The 19,491-nt window shown below is 39.9% G+C and overlaps 1 protein-coding gene across 10 annotated transcripts in view; it reads right to left on the bottom strand.

The window, feature by feature from the left end:
• Nucleotides 1-19,491, bottom strand: part of FMNL2 (formin like 2) — a 323,185-nt gene that overhangs the window by 58,205 nt on the left and 245,489 nt on the right. For all 10 annotated transcript variants that reach the window (XR_008659997.2, XM_055292120.2, XM_055292119.2 and 7 more), the window contains exons 7-9: nucleotides 16,344-16,452; nucleotides 12,567-12,643; nucleotides 10,969-11,062 (exon numbers count right to left, since the gene is read on the bottom strand). Coding sequence is in view for 9 of the 10 variants with exons in the window: in XM_055292120.2 (XP_055148095.1) it covers nucleotides 10,969-11,062; nucleotides 12,567-12,643; nucleotides 16,344-16,452 (280 nt within the window). In the remaining variant the exon portion in view is untranslated. The remainder of the gene's footprint in view (nucleotides 1-10,968; nucleotides 11,063-12,566; nucleotides 12,644-16,343; nucleotides 16,453-19,491) is intronic.

The raw sequence follows: 19,491 nt of genomic DNA on the forward strand, positions 1-19,491 counted from the left end.
AACTTCTGTGGCACAGAAATCATGACTTATCTTTTTCTTTTTTTTTCTTTTTTTTTTTTTTGAGACGAAGTCTCGCTCTGCCACCAGGCTGGAGTGCAGTGGCACGATCTAGGCTCACTGCAACCTCTGCCTCCCGGGTTCAAGCGATTCTCCTGCCTCAGCCTCCCGAGTAGCTGGGACTACAGGCACGCGCCACCACGCCCGGCTTATTTTTTGTATTTTTAGTAGAGAAGGGGTTTCACCATGTTGGCCAGGATGGTCTCTAACTCCAGACCCTGTGATCACCTGCCTCAGCCTCCCAAAGTGCTGGGGTTACAGGCGTGAGCCACCGCGCCCGGCTGCCTTATCTTTTCTTTAGAGACAGGTTCTCGCTGTGTCGCCCAGGCTGGAGTGCAGTGGTGTGATCACGGCTCACCGCAGTCTTGACCCCCTGGACCCAAGCAATCCTCTGGCTTCAGCCTCCTGAGTACCTGGGACCATAAGCGTGCACCACCATGCCTGGCTGATTTTTGTATTTTCTGTAGAGGCAGGGTCATACCATGTTGCTCATGCTAGTTGTGAACTCCCAGGCTATGGCAATCCTTCCACCTTGGTGTCCCAGGGTGCTGGGACTACCAGCATGAGCCATCACGCCTGGCCTGAAACCTTTTATTTTCTAACGAACTCCCCTTACTCTGTAACGCGATCATTGTAAAAAGTATATTTGTTCAACAGTCTGATGGCAATTCCAAACAGTTCTGATTCTGTTTCACAGTTTTGAAGAACAGGTGGTAGTTTAGAGAGATGTTACACAAAAGATAACTGAGCATCTTTAGAAAAGACAAATCTAGCCATATAAAATATTACCAGAGGGAGGCCGGGCACAGTGGCTCACGCCTGTAATCCTAGCACTTTGGGAGGCCAAGGTGGGTGGATCACGAGGTCAGGAGTTCGAGACCAGTCTGGCCAATATGGTGAAACCCCATCTCTACTAAAAATACAAAAAAATTAGCCAGGCGTGGTGGCACTCGCCTGTAGTCCCAGCTACTCAGGAGCTGAGGCAGGAGAATCGCTTGAACCCAGGAGGCGGAGGTTGCAGTGAGCTGAGATAGCGCCACTGCAACCCAGCCTGGGCGACAGAGTGAGACGCTGTCTCAAAAAAAAAAAAAAAAAAAAAAAAAGTTACTAGAGGGAAAATCTAACTCTGCACAAGAGGGATAGTCTAGCCATGTGAGGGATTGGGATTATTACTTACCAAACAGTCCAAGCAACAGAAATAAACACACACAAAAGAGTTGTCCCAGTGCCACTCCAAATCCTCTCATTTGCTTCCTTTTAGGGCTTATTACTGTGCACACATATATCTTGACACTTACTCCTATTATACACACACATATATTTAATATACATATACAAATATACAGACAAGCATGCATACACACAGATACACACATATATTATTTCTATATGATTTATCTTATCCTTCTTCCTGGTTAACCATATCCAGCACTTCATAACTATTTGAACAGCTGTAGTTGAACCTACGGGTTTTTGGTTTTTTTTTTTTTTTAAGACAGAGTCTTACTCTGTCACCTAGGCTGGAATGCAGTGGTGCGATCTCGACTCACTGCAACCTCTGCCTCCCAGGTTCAAGCGATTCTCCTGCCTCAGCTTACCGAGTAGCTGGGACTACAGGCACATGCCACCCAGCTAATTTTTTGTATTTTTAGTAGAGACAGGGTTTCACCATCTTGGCCACGCTGGTCTCGAACTACTGACCTCAGGTGATCTGCCCGCCTTGGCCTCCCAAAGTGCTGGGATTATAGGTGTAAGCCATACATGCTTATTTAATAAGATAGTTAATATAACCCTTTGTGTAGGGCTTAGTACTGGATTAAATAACTGCCAAAATAAGCTATAATCAAGAATTCCTTGACATATAAAAACAATAATTTTTATTTTTACTTAATACAAAACTACTTTAAAAAGCAGCTAGAAGGCCAGACATGGTGGCTCACACTTGTAATCCTAGAACTCTGAGAGGTCAAGGTAGGAGGACTGCTTAAGGCCAGGAGTTCAAAATCGAAATGAGCCTGGGCAACATAGCAAGATCTTGTCTCCACAAGAAATTATATATATATATATATATATATATATAAAAAAATATATATATATATATATAAAGCCAGGTGTGGTGGTACACACCTGTAGTCCCAGCTACTCAGGAGGCTGAGGTGGGAGGATCACTTGAGCCCAGGAGGTCCAGGAGTGAGGGAGTAAAACAGCAGGGAAGTAGCTCCTTTACACAGGAAGAGCAAACCAAGAAGATCCTTAAATAGGCCTTTCACGAAATAAATGCCAGAATGGCAACCAAATCCTGCCCGGAGACTGAAAACTTCCATTCAAATGCTTTTTAGAGTTGGTGATATTGCCAAAGCTGTCACAGTTTTGACTCCGATTTTCTGATCAGCTCACAGCAGAGTGCTTCATACTGTCCTTATGTACCTTAAACCAGACAATATCAAAATGTCAAAGAAATACTTACCAAGTGAAAGCTCATGTTTAGGGAACAGTACCAGTCTCTGTCTCAAATTCTGCAGGGTTTAAAATAACACTCAGCTCTCACTGCTTTCTCTTGGGGTTCTCCTCGTTATCTTCCAAGAATATGAAATAAGGGCACATATGCCAACTTTTATAGTTGGAAAAGGGTATGCATTTTAGAAGCGGCATTTTTATAGCAATAGAAATAACACAGCAGCAACACCCTAACACCCTGTTTTTTTTTTTGTTTTTTTTTTTTTTTTTTAAGTGGCTGCTACATTTAAAATAGAGGATGAGGTTCCCTATTGTATAAAATTGTACTCAGGCTTGAGTGGAGCAGAAGGGGTCTAATTAAAGTCAAGTTGTGAAGCAAAGCATCTCTACATTTGTACAACAGATAATGTGACAATCTGGTCTGGCTCTGGGCACTGTTACCCTGCTGTACTTCCTCTTTTTTTTTTTTTTTTTAAGCTCCCCCAGGACCACCAAAAAAGGGCAGTCCTGAAGACGTGATAAGTGAATGAATACGGCAGCTGATGAAGCAGATGACTCTCGGTGGAGAAAGGGGCCCAAGAAATGAGAAATATGAATGGTAAGATTTCTGAAACAAATCTCAGACCCCAAACACACCCTGCTCTATCAAAGCAACTGCATGCTGAGCCCACTGTTAATTGACTTTCAGAGCAAAACATATGAGCAAATTCTTTATTAACAGAGTCAATCTAAACAGCCAATGTGACTGGGGAGCATATTTGCTCCCTTTAGGCTGTGTGGCACTATGAAGAGCCTGGGATAAGCAAGGGGGCCTTTTCTGATCTGCCTTTAATTTCCTATCCCAATTTTTCTCTTTCCATGCCCTAATCCCTTTAAAACTGGAGATTCGGGGCAAACTAAAGTTCTTGAAGCTTTATTAAAACATTACCTTCTTGGTATAAAATGACATCCTCACTCCTTTTGATCTGGTGTGACAGGCTGAATGATGTGTTCCTCCTACCCGCCAGGATGTCCACATGCTAATTCCTGATCCCGTTGACTATGTTGCCTCATACAGTAAAAAGATAGTCTCCCCATCTGAAGTTCCTTAATTTGATGATATCTGCAAAGGTATCATGATATCTGCAAAGGTATGATCAAATTAAGGGACTTCAGGAGGGGAGACTGTCTTAGATTATTATGGATGGGCCCAATGTCATCACAAGGGTCCTCAAAGGACGAAGGCCACAGAAGTCAGAGAGAAAAGGCAATGTGTCAATAGAAGCAGAGAGACAGAGACAAGATGCTATGTTGCTGGCTTTAAAGCTGGAGGAAGGGGCTGGAAGCCAAAGAATCTAAGTGGCCTCTGGAAGCTGACAAGGCCAAGGAAATGAAATCTCTCCTGGAGCCTATACACTCATTTTATTCTTCTGGTCTACAGAACTGTAGAATAATAAACTGGTGTTGTTTTAAGCCACTAAGTTTGTAGTCATTTGTTACAGCAGCAATATGAAAGGAATACACCTGGTTAACCTTGTTCACCCTAAACTCTGCTCAGGCACCCTCTCCTATAAGGAGCCTCCTTGAGAACTCTATCCCCATCTGCCTCCAGCCCTACTTTGTCTTGGTCAGCTGTTCCTCTTCTTTGCAGAACACCCTGCAATTACCTTTATAAAGCCTGGTATTACAACTGTCGAAGTATTTATCTGCTTCCTCAACTAGCCTGGGAGGCTCTCTTTTAAAGGTAGGGCATATGTCTGATTCATTTTCATATTCCACTATCTATCAATGTTTCTGACACATAGAGGGCACTCACATTTTTTTCAGTAAGTTAGTATGACTCATCCCTTAACGATCAGGAGGATACCAGCCTTCATTCCCTTAACCAGATGTTAAAGACACTAATGGTAAAGAAATAACTAGTTCATTACCAGAAAATAAACTTGGACATCCTATGAAAATGGCTCCCTTCTCTACAGAAGGCTCTCACAATATCATTTGCCCATAGTAGATTCACGTGAAAGAATTAATAACTATCTTTTTTATCTCCAATCAAAAAGTTTATAAAGTTTTCAGTCAAAAGGAAAAACCAAGTACTGGATTGAGTAAAGAAGAGGGAGAAAATGAAAGACAAATAACAATAAACATTTTGGTAAATCTCATACAGTTACTGAGGTACGAGACTTACTGAGGTATACAGACTCTGATGGCATGAGCCCACGGCTCTCTCTCCCACCCCACATGTTCTGTACAGTAACCCAACGCTCCAATCATGAAGAAGAGAAGGCATTGCCTTCCCCTTGCATCCGGGTTGGGCTCAGGGCCTCACTGGGAACCCAGATAACATGGCAGAAGTGACACTGCACAGCTTCTAAGACCAGCTCAGAAGACACTCAGCAGCCTCTGGCCCTTTGAATGGTGGCTCTTCAGATGCTCCTTCCTGAGGCACTCTCTCTCAGAAGCCAGATGCTATGCTGTGAGAAGCCCAAGCCACGTCGAGTTCTACATGGAGGCTCTCTGGTTGATAGTCCCAGCTGGGCCCAGCCCTTGAGAGGTATCATAGCTCAAAAACTAGATATGTGGGTGAAAGAGCCTCCAGATGGACTGGCATCCCCAGTCAATCAGATCTTCCCTGATGAGGCCCCAGACACAACAAAGAAGAGACAATCCCTGCCATGCCAGCCTGGCTTCCTGACCCACAGAAGCCAGAAGCCTAATAAAATGAAGTGTGGGGTGCTTTCGTATCCACAGCAAAAAATTGCAACAGTTGATAAACAGACAAAAAAAGTTACTCAGCAGCATTAACACCACATTAAGACTAGGGCTTTGCTTCCTAATGCTAAGAAGGAGGACCAGCCAAGAAGAATCTTGGTGAATTAGGTCAACCTAATTCTGGCCTGATACCGCAAAATACATACACACTCTAGGGCTGTGGCTCCCACAGTTTGAGATTTGAGAGAATACATTGCTTATAGTTCAATGAGAGACTAAAAAATGTGAGTACTCTTACTTTACCACTTAGGAAGTTATCTGGATGGTCTCATGCTAGATTTATAATCCTATACCCTCAAATGCTTGAGAGGTTAGATTAGATGGGATTAAACTCAGAGGGATGCTGGAAGCACACCAAAATCTTCACTCTCCTTCCTGCCCAATTTGGTCCACTATAAATAAAACTTGACAGGCTTTCTTAAATCAACTTAATAATGTGTAGCACGAGTGCCTTCAGATGCCCAGTAGCTAAACCACACATCAGCTTTCTTAGGAAGCCTTCTAGCAACAGGCAGAAAAAAAGAACAACTACTGCCAAGAGTGCTGTGCACAAGAGTGCTGGTGGCCTTGAGTGACTCATTCAACAAGGCTCCATCTTTCTATACTGGAAGGTCAAAAGTGGGAGGGAGTTGAACCTTTAATAACCAAACTCAGGCTTTTTCACTAAAGCCAGATGCTGTCATTACAGAAGCAGATGAGAACACAGTTATAATTGATCCGAAATCCTGATGAATTCCAGGCGCACCTCCCAGCAGCCTGGGAGAGCTGGTGCCTCAAAGCCTTCAGAGGATTTTATTATTCGTGTCATAGTGGCTGTCCCACTGTAGAGTCTACAGGGCCTCAGTACTTTTCCTCTTTGACTTCAAAAGGAAGCATTTTTTTTTGCCAAATCTTTGGAGACACTTTTTAAAAGCAAGCCATTTTCTCAAATATATCAAAGAATATAATGGAAAAAGTAAAATGACTAAGAAAAAGTTGAGAGCAAGAGCTAGGTTGAAGACTTCAAGGTTCCCCTGGGAAATGAGATGAAGTGTAGTGTTTAGAAATCTGAAGCGGGGACTGGTTGAGGTCCTTAACCAGTAGATAGAGTTTTATGAGCCAGCAGATTGCTAGCTATGGTCCATGTCATTTGGAAGAGAAGAAAAAGCATGACCAGAACCCCAAATGGTATTTCTGGTGGCGCAGCTTCAAAGGCAGAGCCAGAGTATAGCCACATTTTAGGAATGCCTGCCCATTTTCCAAGCCTGGTTCTCCAGGCTCCTTGTCAAGTCTGTGCTTTTCTCAACATCTTTTCGATCAACCCTCTCCTCTATGTGTTAGAGTCAGTTTCTGCTTCTTGCAAAGAAGACTCTGGACTAATATAAATATCCAAAGGGTGGCCTTTACTTCCAAATGTATTTTTTTCTGTTTGGTAGTCTCGGGGCTCAAAAATATACACTGCCACACAACTAAGAAAGAATCAATTTAGGGAAGATGGTCCTATGTCCTTCCACGAGACTATTAATAAATTAGCCAATAAGAAAAAACAGATGACTCCTTGTTCTCACCCTGGTCCTTATTTCAAGACCATAAATTTTCATTAAGAGATATTTCAACACAAAACCAGATGTGTTAATCCCCTTAAAAAAATTTTTTTAAGGAAAAAAGAATTCAAGGAGCGCAATGGTTGACTATTAATGATTTAGTCTTCATCTACTCAATACACTCATGTTTTCAGGCATGTCACAAACCACGTACAGTGTAAGCTTACTATCTGTATTCATGTAATTAAGACTCATTTGTCATCATGTACATTGAAGCCATGTATGTGTTTGCTCAGTGACATCAGGCTTAGACCCCAATCCCATCCCCACCATAAGCAAAGCTTTGGGTTAACATTCTTGCCACCATCACATACCATTAAACTAAAGGTGCTCCCTGCCTTCCTAAAACATGCACGTCAGCTATCACAAGATTTGTAGCAAGATTTTTTAGGGAAAAAAATATAAGATAGGGATTCTAAATATTCATCAAAACATGAGAAAATGATGTAATCATACATAAAAATCTTTCAATGGCTAAATAATAACTTCCTTTAATGTACATCTGAACTAATTAATTAATGGTGGTCAAATTAGATAGAATGGATTTGTTGGCTCAAGAGGTAGAGGGGGAAAAATCCTGCTACATAAACTACTTAAGATACATGGCCTTTTAAATTTCTTTCTAGCATCTGGTTCCATATTGTGTTAGTACGCTTGGCTATGCTCTAACAGCGATCAAAGCCCAAAGGGTCTGGCTACTCTAAAGCATATGACTTTATTTGTAAAAAATAGATGTTGAACTCCCCTATTCCACCCCCATTCCTGCCAATAAAAACAAAGATAATCCTTTCATCCTTCTTAGGCAGATGAATGGAATCCCAACTTACTAAAAAAGATAAAAAGCTTTAAAAACAATCTTCTTGAAGACAAAGACTCTTCTTTGGTCCTCCTTCCTGGTATCCTGGTACCTGGTATGGGACTCTCTCTGCCATATGTGGCTCAAAAGGAATTATTCACTGAACAAAACCCTATCTGCACAGGCATGCCAGAATATAATAATGAATATTATTATTAAACCAGAAGATTCCAATGACATTTTGGTTAAAGAGGTTAAAGAATTCACTTTAGTATGATGTGAAAAAAAAATTCACTCACACAAAGACAGGAGAAAAAGAGGAAGGGATTTAAGAGACTTTGAGCTGTGAGTGGCATTGCATGTTTTAGAAAACAAGATCAACACAGAATAACACCTTTTGCACCTCAAGATTGGATAAATCGGTTGAGGCTCTTCTGACCTATCTATAACAACTAAGTTTGTCGGGGGCATGTTGCTACCTTGTCTTCATTCCCATGGCTATTAGGATAATAATCCATTTGCTTGGTCTGTCTATATTGTTTTGAGACAAGAATAATGCAGGATGTTTGCAGCAGAATAAAAAATTCTAAGCAGCAGTTTCATATGACTAAGCAAAAGAAAACTGCTGAAATAGCTGCAGAAGCTTGGGGCTGATAAGACCCTGAAAAACAGGGTGTGGGCCAAGCTGGCAAAGACAAACTGGGTCCAACATGGTGCTGGATTTGATCCAGGTTTCTCCTAGGACCTTATTCTATGCTCATTCACATATTCAATCATATACCCACCAGTGCCATGACAGTTCCAGAACATCCTTATTTGAGGTAAAAATGGGTAGCACCATAGTTCTGAGAAGTCTCCAGCTTCTTCCAGGAATCTCCGTGAATATTCCATCCCTTGGTTAAAGAAATCCCTAAGGGTAGCAGCCCCAAACCACCTTGTGTGACTCTCTCAAGCATGCCCACACTCCCCTTTCTTGTGTACTTTTTGCTTTGCAATAAATCTCTGCACTTTCACTATTTTCTAACTCATACTTGAATTCATTCTTGTGAGGATGTCAAGCGCCTAGACACCAGCAGGGGTTGGGGTCCCACCAGCATTTGAGGACCTCCCCTAGCCCACTGCTATCACCTTCTATCAGATGCAAATGCCTATGCCAAGGACAGTACCTGAAGACCTACCATCACTCCTAATTAATTACAGAAATGAGGCCAGTTGTGGTTAAAGCTCTAAAAATTCAATGTCAAAAGTAATTTAGTTCTCATTACTATTGTCCAGCTATTAGACTTAGGATTACATTTTTTTTCAATTAAGCATAAACTACACCCCAAATAGCTAAAGCATATATAAGTCTGACACCAAAGAGTTAAAACTCAATTCTGCAAGTATCTGTGGGCCTACTATGCATAAGAAAGGTACTCTATCTTACCTAGGAGAAAAAAATATTATCATTCATCTCATGAATTCCTGGCTTTTATTCTTGTTCTATACAACTATATCTTTAGGATATAATCTGACCTGCAGTATAATCAGATTCCTGTTATAATATGAGTCATTGTAACAAGGGCCACTGATAACTATATAGTAAATGTTTCCAATGTGAAAAGTGCTCAGCATGCAATATTTTCAAATATGACCTAATGATAAAGATTTGGGCGTTATATAAGCAGCACATACTGTTTCTCTTTCATATTAAACCCATCCACCCAAACATACTTCCTTATTTATAAATGTAAAATTTATATATTTATACATGATATATAAAAACATTCACAGACAAGCATTCATACATTCTTGTCTCTAAAATCTATTTGTCTTGGAAGCCAGAATATGAATTTAAAGATTCACTATTATTCTTCTTCATTCTCTTGGAACCTGGATATTTTTTCAGTATCTCTGGGGCTCAATAGAAAGAAAAAAAAAAGATAATATTTGGTTGTCTCCACAGCTGGCATTTACAAAATGGATAATATCAAAATCTTAAAGAATGGACTAGGAGTAAGGAGGCAATGCAAATAAAGGAGCAAGAGGAGTGTCTGCCCTGTTAACATCTTTGAAGCTTCCCAGCCTATGCAGAGGCTCACAGGCCGGTGTCTATAACATTTGGCAGCTGGGCAGTAAGTCCAATTAAGGAGGTAGGAGGCAGGGGAAATAGCTCCGAAGTCCTGTCTCATTCAGTATTTCCCTTATTTCCTTCAAGAGATTCACATACAATAAGGCCACAACTTCATCACATTTCAAGGAAGTTCAGGATCAGGAGCACCAAGTCCTGTTCCTGGCTCTGTCACTTATCTAGCTATGTGACCACAGGTAAACTATATATTTCAATTTCTCTAAAATCAAGATATTAATATTTGTCTCAAAGATGTTCTTATAGAACCAAATGATGCCGTGCATGTAGCTGCTACAGCCCTGGTCTATAGTAGGTTCTCAATAAATACTATCAGAGTTTCTAGTTCAGGACCTTTCAGGAAAGAGGAGAGAAAACAGTCCCCCTGTGACCTGGATTTTAATCCAGCTTGGGTCTTAATCCAAAAGCATTTGGAATTAAATGGGACTGCTAGCATAACGTACAACTTAGCGAAGGGTCCTACTGTAACCTGGGCTTCCAACTGTTCTCTAAGGACTACTTTGTAATTTCTCACCTCAAAGTAGCCTCTGATGTCAGGCATATACCAGGGGAACAAACAGGTACTCTTCTTGGTCCTACAACACTGCCCACTACCCCTATGGGAAGGCAGCTACTATCTAGGTGGTGATGTTTTGATACATTGGGGCAGGATCCTCGGTGTCATGTTATCTATGTGTAATCCCTCCTTTTTTGTGGTCAGACAGTCTCCGTTTTCAACCATGCTCATCTGTTGCATTATTATTTGTCTGTGACAAGCCCACTTAAGTTTACACACTGCCAGAATCAGTGCCAGTATTTGCCAGGTTTTTCATAGCATCCAGCAAAAATAACTATGATGAAAGAGTTCATAAAATGTGCACGGTGGATGATCAAGTGTCAATATCAACCCTAATGAAAACCACATACATGTAACAAAACCGGTTTTCAAACTGGATTATTCCATGTTCTCTAAAAACATAAAAATTAAAACAAAAACAACAACAACAAAAAAAGAGTACTGCAATTATTTTTAACTTATCCTAGAAGTAAGATACCAAATTTAGACTAAGTTCATTACATTCCTCTCAGTGACATCTTAGAAATTAACTATTAAATTCCTTGGGCCCTAGAATAAATGAAAAAGTAAATAATTCTGTTCAAAGATGTCCAAATGTAAGATGTGTGAGTATTCTTATGAAAACTGTAGTGTAGCCTACCTCTTTAAAGTTATCAAATGCTGATAAAATGATTTCATGCCCGCCTCTGACAAGACAAACGGCTGCCAACAGTTCTAAGACAAGGGCTTTTGTTCTGCCAAAACAAGAAGAAAGAAGAAAAACACAAATCAGTGAAAATGGCATGATGAGTCAGCTGTTCCTTCCTTCCAAGATACACGAGGATAAAATGTTTACCCTTACATTTTTAAAAAACCTTACTAAGGTACAGTTTAATCAAAAAACATTTTTAAACCTTTACTGACTACTAAATACGTGATTTGTCTAAGATGGCAAATTTGGAAGGTACATTTACCAAAACGACAAATTACTCACTAATGAAAACTAGTTTTGAGAAGAATAATCTCTTAGACCTATCATCAGGTGACTCAGTACAATAGAGATGAAAAATGTTTACTGGTACACTAAAAACAAAGGGAATGGGAATATGCTGAAAAACAAACTATTGATTAAGTATTTTCTCTGGTTTTAGAGACAGTGGTGGAACACTTGCAAAAAAAAAAAAAGTTCAAAACCAACTGAAATTCATGTTCTACATTTCAAATCTGCTCATTTAGGGATAGATCCATAAATCTCCCACAAAAATACAAGTTTCTGTCTTTCTTCTTCCTATGCAGGAGATCTGGAAGGAGCTGGATTACAGCTTTACTAGCTTCACTAACACAATATATTCTTTGACTCAAGAAAATAAAACTTAATCTGAAATATTTTTGGAAGGAGAACATAGAGATACACTCTAAGTTTTCACATTCAATGTCAAGAAAGAAACAGCATTGTTTCTTCAATTGTAAGACCACTTAAGTATTTCATTTTTTTTCTGGAATAACAACTATCACCAACCTCTAAACAAAGACTGTTCTGATACTCCACAATGTCAATTGTCTTTTAAAAAATAATGTCTTCCCTGTAGTAGAAGGCAGAGACACAGAAGCATGGCTACTTAGGACTCTAGTAAATGAAGGAAGGAATCGCAAAGTCGCAAAAGGTTTAATCAGGGGAAGTTTGAAAGAATAATATTCAGTAAAGAGGACTTGATAATTTGTGTTGCATTTTCCAAATCAGAAATGGCTAATCTATAATCAGATTTTTGGATTAACAGTTTTCAGATATTCTGTCTACAGAGAGGTGTCGGATGAAAGGGAATTGCATATTTGAAGTACAGAATACTTCACCAGAATGGAAAGCACATTAAAATAACTACAATTGATGAAGACTGGTTTTCAGCAATAACTGATGTAGGTAAATCTTTATCAAGACTCTCCTGGCCCCCGAGTCCTGGCAACCTGATCCTCTCCAAACTTAGCAGCAAAGATGCTGGGAACCAGGCCTCAAAAGAACAAAAGCTTGAGGAAAACAGTGAAGGGCTAGAATTGTCACCAGTTGCTCAACTCTGGCCCATGTAGGAATGTAACTTGGCTCAAAGGAAAAATTCTGCACAGCCAAAGAGTTTATAGCCAATCTTATTTCAGAGATTAACACTTGGAAGTTTAACTTGGTTAAAGTCAAACTTGGTTAAGTGTTGACTAGCTCTCTGTTTTCCCTAGATAGATTTAGACTTGCATACTACAAAAGAAGCTTACCTGGGATTCTTGTTGTTCAAGCTTAGTGCAATCTCATTGACAGCGTGTGGATGAGACATGACCATGTTGAAACCATACTAAAATTAACACGGAAAAAAAGAAACACAAAGCATTGGGAGACAAGTTAGGGAACTGACAGTATTGATTTAAAACCAAAAACCCGAAATATCTACTTAATGAAACTTACACCATTATAAATGCACTTATGTCTCTAGTATATCACTGTCAGACCATATTTCTCTATTAAAAATTTCAAGAATGCCAGATGCAATGATTTGTGCCTCCAGTCCCAGCTACTCAGGAGGCTGAGGCGGGGGGTACAGCTTGAGTCCAGGACAACCAGACCCATCTCTCTCCAAAAAAAAAAAAAAACATTCGGCAATGATGCTATTATCAAGAGATCATCTTCCCATTCTTTATGAATGAACTACATGTTTCTCTTTATTAAAATGATAAAAAGGCTCTAGCCCAGTGATTCTTAACCTTGGCCGCTCCTTAAACTCACCTGGAAGACTAAACAAAACATTTACTCCGAATCTCAATTACAGGGACCTGGCACCTGAGTTTTTTAAGCTTCCAGGGTGACTCCACGGTATACAATAGATACAACATACAAAATGTGTGTTAACAGACTATTTACGCTACCGGTGAGGTCTCCAGTTATATACAGATTTTTGACTACACCAGGGATCAGTGCCCCTGACACCCCACAAAATTCAAGGGTCAACTATATTCTTTCTCCTCAAAACTCACTCTCAGCTCATGATCTTATTTCCTCTTATACTAAGAAAATACAAGAAATCAGAAAAAACATCCAGAAGCTCCTATACCACATCAGTCTACCCACACAGATCTGTGGCTTACCTCCTCACCTCCTATTAAAGAGGAACTCTTCTGTGCTCCACACTAAGGCCAATGCCTCCCATGAGTCCTTCCTCCATCCCATTCCTTCTCATCTGCTCATGAACATCGCCATGTTCCAGAAATTCCTGCATTCCCCCTTATTTTTCCCTCTCTATAGACTCACTGCCATTAGCATAAAAATATGATGCAAATTCTCTTAAGTAACAATAAAAACCTCTCTTGATACCACAACCTGTGTTCAGCCACTGCCTCTCATTTCTCTGCTATCCTTTACAGCAAAACTCCTCCATACACTCAGTATAAATCCTCACTTCCTGCTCATTCTTGAAACCACTCCAATCAAGCATTTCACCCCCACCATCCCAATGAACAGTTCTTGCCAAGATCACCAAAGACCTGCACTTTGCTGAAGCCAATGGCCAATCCTCACTCCACATCTTACTTGACTTAGCAGCATCTAACAGAGCTAACACTCCCTTCTCCTTGAAACATGTCCTTCACTTGGCTCCTACCTCCTTGGCTATTTTTCAGGCTCTCTAGACAGCTTTTCTTCATCTCTCTGACATTTAAACAGAGAGCCCTAGAGTTCATATTTTGGACTTCTTTACTTCCCAGTCTACCCCTACTGATCTCATTCACCCTCCTGGCTTCCTATGCCATTTATTTGCTAATTACTCTCAAATGTCTATCTCCAGCCCAGACCACTGCCTTGAAATCCAGACTGGCATATCCAGCCACCCACCTAAGATCACTATTTGAATGCCTAAGGGGAACCTCAAAGTTAAAATCCCCTAAACAGAATTCCTAATGATCTCCCTCAAATCCGTCTATCCTGCAGTCTTCCCATCTTTGTAGACGGCAAATCTATCTCACAGGTGCCCAAGACAAAAGCCCTGGTGCCACCCTCTACTCCTCACCTTCTCCCTCATACCCAATGCTGTTGCCTTTAACATCAAAATAAAACCAGAATCTGACCACCTCTCATCATCTCCACTCCTATGATCCTAGTCCATATGACCACCAAAGCTCCCCTAAATTACTGCTGACAGCCTCCTAAATGGTCTACCCCCTCTTGCCTTTGCCTGGCCAACGTCAAACCTAAACACAGAAGCCAGAGTGGTCTCATGTTAAATGCAAGTGTCAGATTATGTCCTTATAACCATTCAATAGCTTTCCACTCATACTGAAGTCAATGTCCTCTCAGCGGCCTCTAAAGCTCTACATAATCAAACTCCCCGGCACATCTGACTTCATCTTCTACTCCTCTCCCTCTTACTCATTCTGATCCAGCCAAGCCTCCTTTCTGTGCCTTGGGCAAACCAGACATTCCTGCCTCAGGGTCTCTGCACTTGCCCTTCTCTCTGCCTAGAATCTTCTTCCCCTAATATCCCTCCCTTTGCTCCCTCATTCAAGTTGTTACTAGATGTTACCCTCTCAGTGACCCTTCCCTAGCTGGCCTATTTAAAACTCACACACATTTTCAGCAGTTCCTATTTCCTATTTTTTTCTACAGTACTTAGTAATGGTTCTCTGGGTTCAAAGCCTTCCTGGGTCCAAATCTTGACTCCACTACTAACTAGCTATGTGACTTTAGGCAAATTACCAAACTTCTCTGTGTCCCAGCTTCATCAGTAAAATGGGGAGAGTAATATTATTGATCTCACAGGGCTATTTACATGACTTAAGAGGTCTAAAAGCACTAGACCTGCAAAGTGTTAACATGTAAGCATTAGCTTTCATTTCATCATTATTATCTGGAACATATACATTTTACCAACTTATTTGTTGGTCATCTGTCTCCCCTCCCTGGAAAGTAAGTTCCCTGGGCTACAGATTTATTCAATGCTGTATTCTCAGTGCCTATGCGGAACAGGGGCCGTCTGGCAAAGCTCAAAAAAAAAAAAAAAAAATTGAAAGAATAAATGCATGTTTCCCTTCTTAAATTCAACACAGCACCTTTTATGTTGGTTTGAACTCTAATACCAATCCTCCACCTACGTATTTATCTCTCACTTCTACTTGGACCCACTGTAGCATCCATATTAATGGAAATCAAATCCTATTTCTATATTTGAACTCCACTTTTCTAAGTGGAACCCCTGTACCCCTACTTTGCTTACCTAATTAAACTGATGACCCTGCCAGTTCACGCTAGATACTACAGGCTCTAACTTCCACTTTGTTGTTAAGATTAACCCAGCACACGTGCTCCACTGTAACTTCCAGTGTTTTTTACAGTGGGCTCAACCTGCATCTCAATTACCCAGAGGAGGAATCTGCATTTTCAACGATCTCCCAGGTGCTTCTTATAAAGATTAGGAACCACTGAGCCCAACTGCCAATAATTGTAACTTCTCGCCTGTTCGCCATATAACCCTTTGAGAACCACTGTGTCTATCCATTCCTGGTGTTCTAGAGTTGTTTCATTACTACCTGCAACAGCAGCTTATTCAATCTTTAATAGTCACAAGCATTCACCAAGCAATCTAGGTAAGTTTCTCTCTATAGGAGGAAAACACCTTTCCTTTAAATACATCGCAAATTATATATATTTATTAAAATATGAGGGCAATGAATTAAATCTTGAGCATTAGGATGAACCAGGCCTTTCTTTTTTAATAGAATCTTGTTAAATCCTGGCATTTACTTCAAATAGAAATAATACAAAGAAGCCAAAGAGAACAAAATCTGAGTCTGGTTTTTTTTTGTTTGTTTGATTTTTCTTCTTTTTTAAAAAAATTTCAACAGCTTTAGGGGTACAAGCAGCTTTTGGTAACAGGGATAAATTGTAGGATGATGAAGTCTGGGCTTTTACTGTACCCTTCGCCCAAGTAGTGTACATTGCACCCAGCAGTAATTTCTGAGTCTGATTAATTCAGGTTTTTTTAAAAAGAACCAGAAGCTCCAACATACCTGATAATTCATGATGGCACGTAAACACATGATACAGACATGCACATCATCTTTCTTACTCACTAATCTTGAATTTTTCAGAGTTCTTCTGCTTGGCAATGTATTATATCTACAAACAAAAAGAGAAACTTCTATAAAACAACAGGTTACTTTCTTAGCATAGGCACATGCACTTAACAGACACTACTCTTTACCAGTACCAAAACAAGGATTGCAGGTTAACACCACCACCAAATGGCAACAGTAAGATTGATTTCAACCTCTAAAATACAGCTTTATAATGTGTCACTTTGCCATAAGCCCATCTTGGGCATGCTTGTTAACACACTTCTTGGAGGTCTCAGAGACTGGTACAACTTTAAAAACTAATCACACAGCCAGTGTGACCCAAGCATATATCATCTTCTTAATCTACATCTGAAGTTCTTCCCCTTCCTCTCTTTCTTATTTTAACCTCAGTCTTGTATTTCTTTAATAGAATCACTTGTTAAGTACATGACTGTTTATTAGAAAGAGTTTTCATTTTTAGTTGATAGCAATAGCTCCAGTGTAAAACAAAGTAATCTAAGGTTAAGTTTTAAAAAGAAAGAGTAATTTCAATGGAATCAACTGCCTTTTGTTAAATTATATTCATATGCAGCAATGACTGAGAAGATACACTAATGAAAACCAGTCTCTAAGGAAAATGGGAGAGGTTATTCTCTACAGTGCCATATTTCTGCCTCACTTCGAAATATTAATACATTTTCATTATTCCAGCAAGCAGACCAACCTTACACATCTGTTTCTTTTCTTTTCTTTTTTTGAAACAGTCTCGCTCTGTCACCAGGCTGGCGTGCAGTGGCACAATCTCAGCTAACTGCAACCTCCGCCTCCCAGGTTCAAGCGATTCTCCTGCCTCAGCCTCCCGAGTAGCTGGGACTACAGGTGCGCACCACCATGCCCTGCTAGTTTTTGTATTTTTAGCGGAAACGGGTTTTCACCATGTTGGCCAGGATGCCATCCATCTCTTGATCTCGTGATCCACCCACCTTGGCCTCCTGAAGTGCTGGGGTTACAGGCGTGAGCCACCATGCCCAGCCTTATTTGTGTTTCTTAAGAGGTGTAAAGTAATGTAGCACATTCTTTGTTTTTATTTACTGATCCAGTTCTTGATCTATATTGCAATAGTCTCTTTCTAAGAAGCCAAAATGTCCCTGTCATTATTTTATGGAGTGTAGAAAGCAACAAAATTAATTACAATAATATTCTACTTTCCAAACATTAACACGAAGGGCTTCTATTTGTTGCAGTAGATAGCTAATCTCAAATACATTTTCTGGATCAACATTTAGAATACATTTAATATGACATATCACGTACATATTTATTAACATTAAAGGACTTTAGAAAATACGCAATATATAAATGTCAATAAAAACAATGAGAAACTTGTTTATTAGTTATATTCTATGCTCAAAAACAATAGAGCTAAACTTTTTTCTAAAATGTATGGTATTTGGTTTAAAAATTATTTTCTCCAATTATTTGTTTATATAAAAATATAGCAATAAAAGGTAGTATCTGAACTTGTATGTCTAAAATAATAACATTATAAATTTAAAAACCTCCATCATGGCCAATAACAGCAACAACAAAATCATAGCACTGACAGCTGAAGAGCTATGGTATCATTTACTCCAATCCTTTCTTGATACAGTTAAGAAAACAGAATCCCTGAGACATTACATCTACATAGCAAATAAGGGATGAGATGAAACCAGGCAAAACTACAAGTCTCCTCACTGCGATTTAGGACAGTCACTTTCCACGAGTTGCTCATCATCAACCTGACTCATCAACAATCTGCTGGGTGATCATGTGAAAAAGCTACCGCCTACAGCTGTCTGTGCTGGCTAGTTCCTTATTAAATGTTCACATCCTGTCATCCTGGCAGCATTTTCTGCTTCAGTCCTAGATAGGTGTCATTTCTCACCCTGAATAATTATTTCATCATGGAGAATTAAGGCTTAGTTTGTCAAAAACAGCAGCATATAGGCATCTCCTACAGAACACAGTGGCCAATACCTTGGTAAGCAAGTTTCTCTTTTTAAATCTTTATTCTATATATGACACTTATTAGGAAAGTGAGGATGTTTTTTGACTTAATAGGAAATTTTGCTCTATATTTTAGAATCATTTTAAAAGGATTTCCTCTCACTAAATAAATGCACCCTGAGAAATGTCATAATTCTTTACCTCTGAAAATATACTTTGAAAGGACTCAACTTAGGATGATCTTAAACATACAAGACTAGATTTTAGGGACTGTGCCATAGGTTAGCATGTACATTAATCAATTCTTCATCATGCATATTTTATGGAATCTGACAATTTTTGTAACTGGATATTTGGTTTCTTTGCTTTAATTACCATGTGAGTAAATGACTACTTTAAAACAAAAAAACAGGTTTTGAATTCAGCTCCAATGCATGATGTTGATACGAGGTATTTTTTGGAGACAAAGGTCTCACTTTGTCACCCAGGCTGAAGTGCAGTAGCATGATCACGGCTCCCTGCAGCCTCAAATTCCTGGGCTCAAGAGACAATGCCCAGTTAATTAAAAAAAATTTTTTTTTATAGAGACAGGGTCTTGCTCTGTTGCCCAGGTGGGCATCGAATTCCTGGCCTCCCAAAGTGCTGGGATTAAAAGCATGAGCCACTGCGCCCTGCAGAAGCTCACACTATCTAATAACCACTTCCCTGAGGAGATGGCTTTACTGACCCTAAAATAGCAACAGAATGAGGATTTACAAGTTATTGGCCACTTTAGCACAACAAGAATACCTGGACAAGGTAAGCAATCTAGAGGAAATGGCCTCTGGTGCTCGCCACCAGCCACAGGAAACCAAACCAAATCTCTTTTTTAAGCCCCAAAGTCGGCTTTATTAAGTACCTGTTGTTTATGCTAAACATTACTGAGATGGTCTAGGTTTAGACCTTAAGATAGAGGGCTAACTAGATAAGGGGATCATCACGCTCTTCCTCAATCACCCTTTAGGATGTCTCCTAGAAGGCCTTTTTAGATGGAGAGCTGGTCCTGATCTACCCGATGAAGCACATTTGCAGATTTCTGTGATGAGACCAAATCCCTCCACAATACATAGGA

Source organism: Symphalangus syndactylus, chromosome 9 (genome assembly GCF_028878055.3).
Source record: "Symphalangus syndactylus isolate Jambi chromosome 9, NHGRI_mSymSyn1-v2.1_pri, whole genome shotgun sequence".
Classification (NCBI taxonomy): domain Eukaryota; kingdom Metazoa; phylum Chordata; class Mammalia; order Primates; family Hylobatidae; genus Symphalangus; species Symphalangus syndactylus.